General features: G+C 38.4%; 1 protein-coding gene across 2 annotated transcripts in view; it reads right to left on the reverse strand.

Annotated features, from left to right (window-relative positions):
- NOD1 (nucleotide binding oligomerization domain containing 1) overlaps positions 1-13577 on the reverse strand; it is a 270155-nt gene that overhangs the window by 61371 nt on the left and 195207 nt on the right. For both annotated transcript variants that reach the window (XM_069211945.1, XM_069211943.1), the window contains exons 6-8: positions 7188-7271; positions 5321-5404; positions 1400-1483 (exon numbers count right to left, since the gene is read on the reverse strand). In XM_069211945.1, coding sequence (XP_069068046.1) covers positions 1400-1483; positions 5321-5404; positions 7188-7271 — 252 coding nt within the window. The remainder of the gene's footprint in view (positions 1-1399; positions 1484-5320; positions 5405-7187; positions 7272-13577) is intronic.

The following is a 13577-nucleotide window of genomic DNA, read 5'->3' on the forward strand; positions in this document are numbered from 1 at the left end:
CAAATCAAAAGCGTAAATCCAGTGAACCATAATAAAAATATCTCCAATGTTATTCCCCTAAATATGGCTGCTGTGCTATCCAAGACTTCATTCAATTGACATTCATTCTTACACCCACATGGTGTATGCTGCCAGAAAAGAATACCACAGCTCATGCTTATTCGCACCAACAGTAGTAGCAGAGCAATTTCAGACCATGTTCCAGTATTGTATTCTCTGGATACATCTTACCCCAAGGTGAGAATGAATCAGTGGAGACTCATCATTGCACCTCTGAGGGAAAGGGTCATGACCTTCATCTCTTTAATTACTACTGTGTTCTCATTGTATGATCCCTAAAAAACTCCAGGACCCAAAGCTTGGGGCGCATATGAAGCAAGAGAGGAATATTCCAAATTACTATAAAAAGAAAATGTTTTATTATTATAAAAAGATTTGAGTCAGCATCCAATGACTTGGAGTCCCTTTCTTTTTCAAGAAAAAAAAAGAACTGCCCAACATAACTTCTGTAAATTACCTCAAACCATAAGGAAAGAGACAATTATATATTAAGTGGGATGATGTGATTAATTAAATGCACAGTAAAGGAGGAATTATGGTGTTGTTAAATTTGAACTCCGAAAAAAGGGAAGAATGGATTAATCGATTTGGGTGCGAGAATGGATGGATGGATTTGGGTGGGAGAATGGATGGATGGGTAGATGGATTTGGGTGGGAGCATGGATTTGGGAGAGAGAATGGAGGATGGATGGATGGATGGGTGGATGGATGTGGGTGGGAAAATGGATTTGGGAGGGAGAATGGATGGATGAATGGATGGGTAACTTACATCTGGAACCAGTACATCCAAATATAATCTTTCAGACTATAATTCAGTCCAATGGAATTATGAAATGCCACTAATGTTATCGGTAGCCAGTCAATTTTTAGCACATTTGGTATACACAGATTATAGGCTGGAAGGCGAGGACTGCAGTGAGAAGAATGCAATGAAAGATGAAGCGCAGCAGCGGCAGACTTTGTGACATCCTAAAACAAATGGGGATGGAGGACGTTTGTGGACCATTTTAATGGTTTTTAATCATGGCTTTCATTTCATCACTTATTGGTTGTACTTCTTACCACAAACAAGCAATATGCCACATATTTGGAATGGAAATGTGTTTTCCTTCAACGTATTTATTTGTCTTTACATCAAACCTCTACCAGTGTCAGGTGGGTACAGTGTCCAGCCACTCAGCCTGTCCCTACATTTGGTACTGCTAATGGATGGTATTTTACTACTTTGTAAGGAGGACATGTGACTTCCTCTACGTGAAATTATCCCTGATTTTACAACTGTACACTGTACCTCTGCTCTTTTCATAAAATCACTCCTGGAACAATACTCAATGATTACCTCAAGTTGGTTAAACTGGGGTGATTCCTCAATGCATCTGCAAACGCCTTCGCTCCTTCATCACCGATCTTGTTACCCCACATACTGAAATAAAGTAAGAAAGAAGAACATAATCATTAATTTGATGTTTTTGACCACTTAGGCACATTTCCTGTATTGGTTGACCACAGAGCCCTTGCTTTAGTTTCTGTTTTTCGATTTTGTAGCCAAAAAGGGTGAGTAATGTTTGCAAACCAACATTGATAGCAGAGTTACATTTACGGATATTGCTGAGAGTTTCAACTTTAAAATGCTAAGTCCCCTGAGTGATCAAAATGTTAGAATATACAAACCCATGATGTGCAATGCACCGATGTTTTAGGGTTCATTACAGACTACCTTCCAATCAGAGATGGAGGTACCATGAGGCAAGACTTGAGATGTCAGCAGCCACCATCATGTGGCACTGGCGGAGGTGTTTTTTAATTTCCTTTGAGGGTGCATGTCATTCAAAGAGTAAAGAATAGAATATGGGACCAACAAGAGGGTTACATCGATGGCATCATTAATCTCCTGCACCAGTGGAAGCAGATTCTGGTTTCCATGGTCCTCAAAACAGCTGTCTTTTTCCAGCCTGCAACATATCTTCCTTTTCAACCTGTCCTTGCATCCTGTGTACCGTAGGGCATCTTGAGCACGGTCAACGGCCCTCCTCATCCCTGGTCCTCCAATTTAGCATGCTTCCTGGACTCTATATCATACAGTGCTTCCCATTCTGCATTGGTGTCTAGGCACTGCTCACACCCAACCATCATCTTCAGCATAGCATACAGCCTTGCCTGATCCAGGTTTCTTTGGCATGGCTCAAGGGTGCTGCCCTTTCTGTTACCTTTCTGAGAGTGGGCAAACTGGGCTCTATTCACAAAAACTTTTTTTCAGCAATAAAGTAGTATTACTGTATATACTCTAAAATGCATTTTACAAAGCCTGGGTGTATGGAGGTCTTCATCCCGGTGGTGGAGATCTCCGTACAAGTGAGCACAGGGTTTAGTAGTAAATGTGGGAAGGACAAGGGGAAAGTGATTGTTAAATAGGGACTTATTACTCATAAAAGGTTGAGGTTAAGGGAAAGTAAAGAAGGTGCTATCACAAAACACCCCCCAAAAGAACAGTAAGGCAATAAACAAATAATGCACATCTATTTCTACCACAGCATTACTACTGAAAAATAGACTAAAATGTCCTCCAACAGAACCTTGAAGCAAGTCAAGCACAAGGCATGGCCACCACTGGTACTGTAACACACTCACATAAAAATCAATGGAGGGAAGGAGGCAAAAAAACTTAACACTAACACTGTAAACGAAAAGATACATAATGTACTAAAATTAATTTTATCCTTTATGTATTATAGACTAATTTGTGTAAAGAAAGAATTGAGTCCAATTAATTTACCTTTTAATAGGTTTATGTATTTTACAACTCATTTAATTGTACAATTTATAAACTCACATGGATAATGTAATTTAAAAAGACACTGTCTTTTTGTAAAATTAATTAAAATATGACAGACAACTATGTTTAGAATAAAATAAACTGTAATGTTTAGGGCAGTGAGTGATTTGAATTTGAAAGTATCTTTATATCAATATATTTTCTTTTAAAAATTGGGTAAATTAAATTTGAATGGGGTAGTGTTATTGTGTAGTTCATGGTGAATAGTAATTACTAAAATTATTTTATTGTTTTATATTTTTAATTTACATGAAAACTTTTTTTATTTTAGTTTTTTTTTTTTTTTTTTTACAAACAAACTTTATTCAGTTTTCCTATTTTTTCCTTATGCAATGGTATCTGCTCTGATTGGTATCCACAAACGGATGGAAAGTTACTAATAGTAACTTTCCGGTCATAAAATGGGTTGTATAGGCTCCACCCCCTCACTTGAGGAGGTGGATACTCACAAACCTAAATCTAGGTGGAAATCTCCAACTGGAAATTATGAATTGCACCAAAATGGAGATTCACACCTAGAAGTAGAAGAAGAACATGTTAGCATATTTACACATGCAAATATCTTTGTGTTTGTATGAGAGAGTGTGAGTAAGAAAGGTACAGTGGAAAAGGGATTCTGCATGTGAGATATGTCTTTGTTAAAAAAGAATGAGGGCTTCATTATGACATTAGTGGCACGGGGAGGACGCCACCGTCATACTGGTGGCATCCCCCCCACCCTATTACAATGTTACAGCTGGACTGACCGGCAGGAACACTGTAATAAAGCACTCCCACCAGTCCATCTGGCGGGAACAGTGCTACGGTATAGAATTCAGTCCTATATCGTAACACAGAGGGGGACGATTAGCACCCTTGGAATGTGCACTGTCTGCGAAGCATTCCGAGGGTGCCGGGGAGGGAAGCCCCCAGCACACCTTCATCACCAGCCTTTCCATGACGGAGATCACCATGGAAAGGCTGGCGGTAAGGATAGTTGTAATCAGCCAGGGGGCGCTGTGTTCAGCGCCGCCCTGACTGATAACATCTCAGACCGCCGTCATGAACCATGGTCCCAGCGGGGATGGCGCTCCAACTGCCAGGGTCATAACGTGGCGGCCGATCTGCAAAAGTTGCGGCAGTCCCACCGTCACTGCGAGTGTGGCGGTCCTTGGACCACCACACTCGTAATCAGGCCATGTGTCTCAGAGAGATTGTGCATGACAACTTTTGATATAGGCAAAATAGTTTATATGACATTTATTGTGTGTGTAAGAGAGTGAGTCATGATAAGCATGACAGCAACTCGGCATACATGCATAACTCAAATTGCATGTGCGTGTAATTACTTCTGTGTATTTGTGACATTGTGTGTGAACAACACCTGTGTAGCAGAGATAATGTGTAAGAGGAAAAGCTTTGATTTTAATATGTCATATAAATATGATTTACAATGTGAGAGCATGCAAGCTGTAGGACAGTACTGGGGGCAGAGCAAGCAAGCAAGGTGGTGGGGAACCTGTGGGGGCAATCGGCACAGGAAGCTTGGCACTGGAGAGTACGCTATTACTATTTCCCATGTGCTACCAATAGTCTTTGCACCATCGCAGATTAGAATTAGGAAATATTTTTTTTAATAACGCAAAAGCAAAGTACTTGAAATTGCTAGCATGCAGATCTCCCAGGCTAAGATAGCAAAGTTTCACTTTTTCACCTGAACTGTAAATATTTGTTTCTTGTTAGTATATGAACACATTACACTTTACAATCTATGCATATCATGGGTAAAGTATGTACTGAAAACAAGAGTATCTTTTACTGTGCAGGCTTTTTTAATCAAAATATTCCAACAATCTTTTATTCTAAAGCCACTTATGATATACTGTTTCTAAGTAATTAAGATACACCAATGTTTGTTCTTTCAATGGTCAAACAGATCAATCATGTTGTTTTTCGCACTAATTCAGAGAATTTGTAAAGCCTGCCTACACCAAAAAAGGTTTCATGGCACTGGGGGCACAGCAGCGGGAGGGCCACAAGAGCTAGGCATATGCCTGTCTGAAAAGCCAGGTTTTCAGCAAAGATCTAAAACTCGCATATGAGGTCAAAGCTCTTATGTTAAGATGCAAAGAATTCCAAAAGCTGCGGTGCCGTATGGCGCACGTGGATCTACCCCGTCTCTTTCTCTTGAACTATGGGACCTCCAATAGAGTTTGGAGACTGATCGTTTAAGTACGTTTTAACAATTGGGAAAATTATAGTAATGTTTTGAGAAATTTGCATTCATAAAATCTCCTGGCATAAGGCTTTAAGATCTGAGTTTTCTCAAGCTGTAAAGACAGAATTCAACCATCCAGTATTACTGTATGTCTCCACTGCATCACCAAAAATGTTAAAGTTAACATTCCCAAAAATACAAAAGTTTTAATTTGGCGTGATGGCACTTACCCAATATCAAAGATTGACTTGCTCTTCTGTATGGCATGGGCCAGACATTTCCCTCCTTCGCTGGTTATTTTGTTGCAGCCGATCCTAGACAGAAATTGATTCACAATTACCTTGAACATCCAGTTTAAACACAACTTACTGCATTAGTGAATGCAAATAGAGTATATATGTGAAAACTGAGTCTGGGTTGCAGGTTTTTACCAATGTAGGTGTCAAAGGAAGATTTTTGTGTGTGAGTTAAGGGCAGAGAAATTGTAGGATAGGGTCTTGTTAGAGTGATGAGGTGTGGCTATGATAAAACTTGTAGACATGAACAAAAATTAGACCTTTACAGATGTTCACAAATTAGTTGTATAGTATTTCACATCTTCAAAAAACACATTAAAGCAGCCTTGAAAAAAGAAAGGAGTAAATCTCTGTCTATTGGGAATGGTCTTTTCTTCATACTTCATGGAGCTCCAGTAGGGATATATCTTTATTGAAAAACCAATGGCTAAAAAAAGTGCAAGACAAAAACAGGCCTTAACCAGTGGAGCTGTGTGTCAGCAGGCAATGCTGCCAGGCGTATGTTTACTGTAGGATTGCACTTGGAAATATATGAAAATCTTAGATTTCTGAGTATAACCTTGGGACTTTAGCTTCCTTCCAAAGATGAATAAATCTAGGACAAGTCTAGATATACTTATGCCTCGTTGAGAGAGGCCCTCTGGGCTCCATTTGTGCACATCTATAAGCTAAATTTGCCTTGTTCAAGCTTGATGACATCCTTGAACGGCTCGGTGGTGAGGGGTTGGAGGAGGGGCATTACACAGCTATTGATGTGCATGTCTGATGCAACCCCAGCAGTGTGAAATAATATCCACATCACCCAGGCATGCATTCATTTTGTATTTCAGATATCGACTAGTTTATCTATGAAATTATGAGCCTCATCAGATGCTTGGCAACATACAGATGTGAAAAATATCAGCTTTGATACGTTTTCGGGTATGAGGCATTTTTTGCCTTTTTCAACCTCCTTTTCTGAAGCAGGTGGATATCCCTCATACCCTAGCATTTCCTGCTCACCTCCCCTTTCAATTTTTTTTTTTTTTTATGTTTGTGCCAGAAACTTTTGTCATTGCTACTGCTGTGCCTTTTTTGTTTTTTTCAATTTTTCTGCCACCTTTCGACATCTTAAAAGGTGGATTTTTGCACAATGCTGCATTTCTCCCATAAAATAACGTAACTTTTTGATAGTAACAACATACTGTTGAAAATAAACTTGCTTTCAATTCCCAAAAATGTTTGGTAAATTAATTTTCTTTCTTTTATTTCTTTAACTGAGCAACCAGCCAATCGCAAACAAATGCAAATTGGCTCAACACAGTCACTTGTTTACTTTTATAGTCTGAATAACAAGATGTCATTTTGGATTTGTCAACACTTCATAGATGTTATATTATGTTACAATATGTTGTATTAGATTATTTTTTTATTAACCATGCATACTGCAATAAGGGAGCTATGGAATAAAATCTCATAGATATGCCTAGCAATTATGTGGGTATCAACAGGATGTGCCCATTTTCAGGGAACTTTGCCCATGAAAATGGGGAAATGACCCCGATATGACAGTGCTGATTGACACACTAAGCTAACTTCTGCAGTATCAACATATGCAGGTAGAATACTGGCACAAACAATGGTTGCGCATAATTCTGGCACCCTGTAAATATTATGGGACTACGTGAGGCAGATGTGCAATTTTTGTGGCACTTTCTCAAATACGGGACAAGTCAGTCTGTGTCCCGGGTCATTACTCGATCACATACATTCACATAGCACAGCTCCTCCTAGGTTTCTTCAGATAGGAGACTCCACTTACTTGAGATATTTCAGCTTTGTGCATCCTTCAATGATGTCTGAAACATATTTGGCACCAACATCCGTAATCAGGTTGTTGTATAATCTGAACAAGAAAATACATGGAGGAAAACATGTAACTTGACATAAGACTAGCATAACAAACTATGCTAAAAACACTCTGAAAAATGTGTAAAGCTATCAATTCAAAACACCCTGATATATAGGGCTTTAAAGCATAGTTATGCCATGTACCAAGATTGTGTGTGGGAGGCACCAATACTCAACATATTAGTGAGCAAAGGTCTGCCAAGTATTACAAAATACTATTATGATAACTATATCTGTATATTACATGAGAAATCTACTGTCCCCAGTCAGATTTTATCAGGGTAAGCTATTTTAGGGCCTACTAGGCCTGGCCATAGAATTCCAGCTGTCAAGGGAACATGTGTTCTTTTCATTACGAAAGAAAATGATGCCTTTAAATCTTGTTTTTATCTTGTCACATTTGCTGTGCAAAAAGATAGGCCAAATGATAGCTTATGTCTTCTTACAAGCTGCTGCTTATTTGATCTTTCTCTCCCTGCAAAGTTAGAAGATTTTGTAAAGTGAACTGTTTGACAATTGAGGTGGACACCCAACATTTAAACAGCTTGGAAATGAACTGCACAAATATTTCAAAATTATTTCAGTACTTAAGAAAGCATGTTCTTGTAATTCTGAAGTGGGACAGAAACAAATATTTTATTAGGATCAAAACAAATCAGAATACTTTACTTGGTGATGTGCAAATGATACATATTTGTTGAAACTACATTTTCACACATTATCATTTTATGATATACGATTTTATCGGTAAAACTGCACATCAGAGGGAACATTTGCAGGACATTTGAATGGAAAATGTTTGTCTGTAAATGACGGGATGGATTTGTAATATAATCGCAGGATGGATTAGTAATATATTTAAAAGGGAGAGGTTTTTTTAAGATGAACTGAGAAACATTTCTGCTCCTTCACTGATGACAATGCTATTAGGGAACTTAGAGCAAAGTTAGGGGTCATATATACTTTTTATGTGGGCTCATATATACTCTATATGTGGGCTAGATTTTTACTATACGTGGAGCAGAGGTTTAGCCTATTAAATAAAACAAAAGAGTTTTTTTATACAGAAGACATGCTGAATTCACATATTTGAAAGTGCTTGGTATGTGATTATGAAGAAAAGGCGACTCAGTGAAATATATATTTGCCTAGGATCACACAATTTGAGATGAATTTATGGGTCAAATGAATTACAGTGAGGTTGAGTAAATTATTCAAGTCACTAGGGCAGCAGGTTGGGTAACATTTTTCTGAATTTACGAGGCCTGATGAGGGAGAGTTTAAGGAATAGTGAGAGAGAGAGAGAGGAAACAGAGGGAGAGAGATTTGGACAGAACTAGAGAGAGGGAGTAGGTGAGAAAGCAGGAAAGAGAGTGATAGTGACGGGAAGAAAGAAAGGATGCATGAGAAAGTAAGTACACAAACACACACAAATATATGAGAAAACATATATGTATGTATGAGAGTGAAAGAAAGACAATAAAAAAGGATGAGAAAAGGAGAGAGAAAATAAGCCAGAAATAACAGAGGTAGTAGTGTAGCGTAAAAAGCAGGAAAAGAAAGAAAAATGTAGTGAGAGTAAGAGTATAAGAGATGGGGAAAGTGAATTAAAAAGAGCATACATGTGTGAGAGAGTGTAAGAGAATGCAACATAAGGTAAGAGAGAGAGAAAAGGAAAATAAAATAAAAAAGAAACAGTGACGAAGAGAATGGGAAACAGACCGAGAGAGTAAAAGACACGGACAGAAAAGGAAAGAGAAAATGAGACAGAGAATATATGTGGGAGAAAAAATGTAAGAGTTTTAGAAAAAGATAAAGAAAGAGTTGAAATGCAAGGCAGAGTGAGAAAAAGGGGTAGCGAGGAAAAGAGTGGAAGAGGCAGAGAAAAAAAAAGAGTGAGGGTGTGACAGCAAGAGAATGTGTGAAATAAATGTGAGAAAGAGCTTGAAAGGAAGAGAAATAAAGGGCAAGAGAGAGAAAAGAAAGATTGAGAAGGAGCAGAAGAGAGGTGGAGAAAGTGTGATAGAAAGAAGACAAAGAGTGAAAGAGCACGATAAGTGGAGAGGGAACCTACATGATAGAGAGAACTGACTATCAGTTATGTGACAAGATGCTAATGAAATAAATCATGAGATAAACAGTTTGTTGAGGTCACCTGAAACCTGAGATGGCACTAAAGAGCCGTGAAACAAAGTTACTATCTTTTTAAAATGTTAAAAATATATACGTTGCAGAGAAGATGGCAAACCCAGATGTTTAATCGATCACAAAACTTGAAATATAACAGCCTAATAATTTAAAATATGTATACATATTATGTATTACACACATCAGACTGCACTTATGTCACATATGTTAATCTAACAAAACTTCACAGCAATTATTTCTTAATCTCAGAAGAATTAAAATAGACCCTGGGCAGATTTGATTGTGTGGCCTGAATGTTACAAGCACATCTCACCAGCAGGTGTTCAAGCCACTGAGCTATCATACACGCTGTACCAAAGCAGAAGAAGACAAGGCTGGGGCGTGAATCAATCTGTGTGACTACCTGATTCATTGCTGGTTGCCTGAATAAAACAATTACATTAGGTAACTTATTACCTGATCAATAAATGAGATTGACTTTCTCTTCACTGAATGCCCAGGTCACTCAGTGTGATTGACTGGTAAACTACTACCTTTCCAATCCTGCAGCCTCGATGGGACGATGGTGGATACTACACATGTAGACTTCTGATTCAAAATCTTGAGTTCCGCAAGAACTTTAACATCAAATACACCAATTTGAACACAACAAAGCGTGGGATAAAAATTGTAGGAAGCCTTTTTTGCCACCACTAGGAGCTTCTTTTATTGTACGCCAGCACACTAAGCTGGAGTACCTCTCTCTCATGAGTGTTTCTGTCTTCCATCCTCTATCAAATTTGTGAGGAAAATGTAGCAAGAGCTACATGCAACGCAAAAAAAGGCACATCTCTTTTCAGGATTAGCCACACTCTAGATTAAATGTTAAGCCACGCTAGTATGTGTGAGATAATACATTTTGCATGGGATGGGTAAAGTTGGATACTCTACAACAAACGTGGGTTCTATTCACAAAGGTTATTCCCAGCTGTAAGTGGACGTGTACAATAGAAAATCTCATTTACACCTTCCAGGAATTTACTAAAGGATTCCTGACAAGCATACACCACCTTACTATATGGCTTTCTCAAGGAAGATCCACTGTAGAAAATTCTATGGAAGTTGCAGTTTGCCTTGTAACAGTGTGAATGTTTACAAGCATTCACGAACAGAGATTTACTCCAGGAATGGATCTTCCCCACATTTGGAGCGAGTACAGGAGAAGGACTTTCTCCATTGAGAAAACTGCTTCTCCTGCAGAATAAAAAAAATGTCCATTTGCAAAGAGGGCTCCACTCCCCCTGTACTGAAATCTACACTATATTGATTTCCATGGGGGGGAATAGGAGCCCTTGGGATATGTCACATGATACTCCCAGTAGTACGCCTGGAAACCTGGTACTGGCACAGCTTCTCTTGCTTAGTTCTGGGAGTGTTTGTGAAATGAAAGACATGATAAAGGCACATGCAGAAGGAGATGTAAATCATCTCTCACATCTTTTCTTTTTTTTCGAAACACGCTCATACATTCTTATAATCATAAATTTCACAGAACTTTGCATGCATGTAATGAAGGTCAGACAGTGCTACCAAGTAAGTAGTACAGCTTTTAATCCAGAAACTCAAAATCTCTAGTACCTCATGTAGTCTTGGGAGAACAAAAAACCTCTCCCATGAAATTTTTTTACTTAAAAAAAAAAAAAGAGCCTGCTCTCCAGGCTCTCCAAAATACTCTCTGCGAAAGCCCTAAGGATATGCAGTTTCCTACCCATTCTGTTCAGAAATGCTCCTTCCATCCTATTGTTTAAGTCTAAATAATAACTATCATTAATCCTCTGATACTTACCTGATACAACAGTAGTGGCGTTTAAAACTGTTTTCTGCCTACCAACATATGTCCTCCTGAGCCATGTTCCAAATGCTAGATATAAATATTGCATTATTAATTAAAATGGTATATCTAACTTTCTACATCTACTACAGCCTTGCAAACCCAATTGTATGCATTAATCTTGGCTTCCATAAGAAATTGAAAAGATTTTGATTTAGTTTCCATGTTAATTTAATAACATAAAATCAGAACATATTATTTACATGAGTTAAGGTAGGGTTGGCCTTTTTTACCTTAACAAATTCTTTCAAATATAATTTGTGAAGATTAGTTATAAAGTTAGAAACAGGTTTACCACTGCGGTCAACCCAAAATAATTGTCAGATGTTTAGGGTAAGTGTTAAATTTCATTTTCAAGAAGCCTATTTTATTTAATTCAATTTAAGTTACTGCATTATCTTATTTGCAAGAAAACATCTTAACTTAATATTTACATAGATTTAAGGTTCTGTTTGGATACTCATTTTTAGGTCAGGCTTGACAGCGCAGCTGTCTATAAGTCCTATTGCCACTAATTCTTTAAAACATTCAAATAGTGGGCATTGGTGGGGTTCTCTCTTACTTCATGATATTGGAGCGCTTGCTTTACAATGTATGAGGGAATGTTTTACATCTAAGAAGTACGCTGAATCAGAACACGTTACATAATTTTTCTGAAAGATGCGCTGTATAAAGACAACATTAGTACAGCATTAGTGTTTTGATTTGTTTTTCACTACAGGTTTTTTTTCAGTATTTTAGTTGGAAATCAAAATGCAGGCAAGACTTATTGACTTTGTCAATGTATGCTTTTATTTATTTTCATTCATTTACTGTAATTCAGTTTAGTGTATTTTAATATTATTAGGTTTAGTCTGAGTTAAATGTTATGTTAAGAATTAGATTTAGCACTAGGGTTAACCTTAGGGTTACAGTTAAGGTTAGCAATCGGGGCATGGTTAGTTTTAGGGTTAGAGTTGATATACAGGTTAAAGTAAAGAGAGACAAAGTAGTGGGGACTTTAGTGTGTTTGGCGAGGGGTAATGTTATGGTGGATCAAAGTTAATGGGTTGATGTAATATGGAGGTTGAAGTGATGGTTATTTGACTTTATGGTACATTGCCATGTGTAGTGTGCAACTAAATTAAAAATTTACATCAATGAGAAGAGAAATACAGAAACACACGGCTAGATTTTCTTTTTGTAACATCTCAAATATGGCAATGCTGTTGATTTGGCTTTGTCCTGGAAGGTCTCATGGAATTGCAGTAGACTCCAAACAGAGCAGATGATTTGGTGTGAGGCCTAAAAATCTTAGCAATGAGTCATAGTTTTTATGTTCACGGGGAAACTATGGTTGCCCATGATTTATCCATGGTTACGTTGGGCAACTTTGGGTCATCTGTATATTTGTCAGCACATTCAACTGGAACGTGATCAGAAGTAGTCTAAATTTATAAAGGTTTATATTAATGAGGAGAAGATTCTTGAAAAGAGGCAAAGAACTGGAACCCTCTTCCCAATCATAATATCAAATCTCTGATGGGCTTCAATATAGTGAAAACCGAATAAAACCACCACTAGCAAAATGTGGATGTCTCCTGTTTATTTCCCAATGCATGTATTTAATTATTCATCATGTCAATTTTCAAACTGTAGCTGTCATTCATACATTTTTCTATATTTGTTTTTTCTTGTGTCTTTATTTGGGTAGATGGTGCATTTTTGAATCAAGGTATATGTGCATCCCAAACAGGCCCAAATGATACTTTTATAATTCAGGCCCCCAACAAAGATTTTACCTTCACCACCTTTGTCATCCCAGACAAACCACAACCACCTACATGGCATGTCAGGTACTGACCGCTTAAGTGAGCAGATCAGCCATACAGATCGACCTGAACCATGCAGCACCTTTCCACGCCCTTTCTCCCCATACTGTCACTAAACCTCCCTCCTCTCCCCTGGCGGAGGAGTGTCGTCCCACTGGATTGTGGGGAAAGGAAAAATAAAATAATAATGCAATGTTATTATAATTTTATTTTTCCTGGGACTACGGGGCGTGGTGGGACTGGACTGGAGGGAGGGGGCTGTCTGTTTGGCTGGGCATGTTGGGCGGGCCAAACAGACTTGCGCACTTTGCATGTTCTCTAACCGGCTGTATTGCACAGGCTAGTGAAGAACATGCCCAGGCTCCCACTCCCAGTCTGTGCGGCAAAGCAGGTCGCTCAGACCAATCATGACGCTGCTGTCATGCTGGTAAGAGCAGTGTGGTGATTGGCTGGGAGCCTGTGTGAGCCAGGA

Source organism: Pleurodeles waltl, chromosome 10 (genome assembly GCF_031143425.1).
Source record: "Pleurodeles waltl isolate 20211129_DDA chromosome 10, aPleWal1.hap1.20221129, whole genome shotgun sequence".
Classification (NCBI taxonomy): Eukaryota; Metazoa; Chordata; class Amphibia; order Caudata; family Salamandridae; genus Pleurodeles; species Pleurodeles waltl.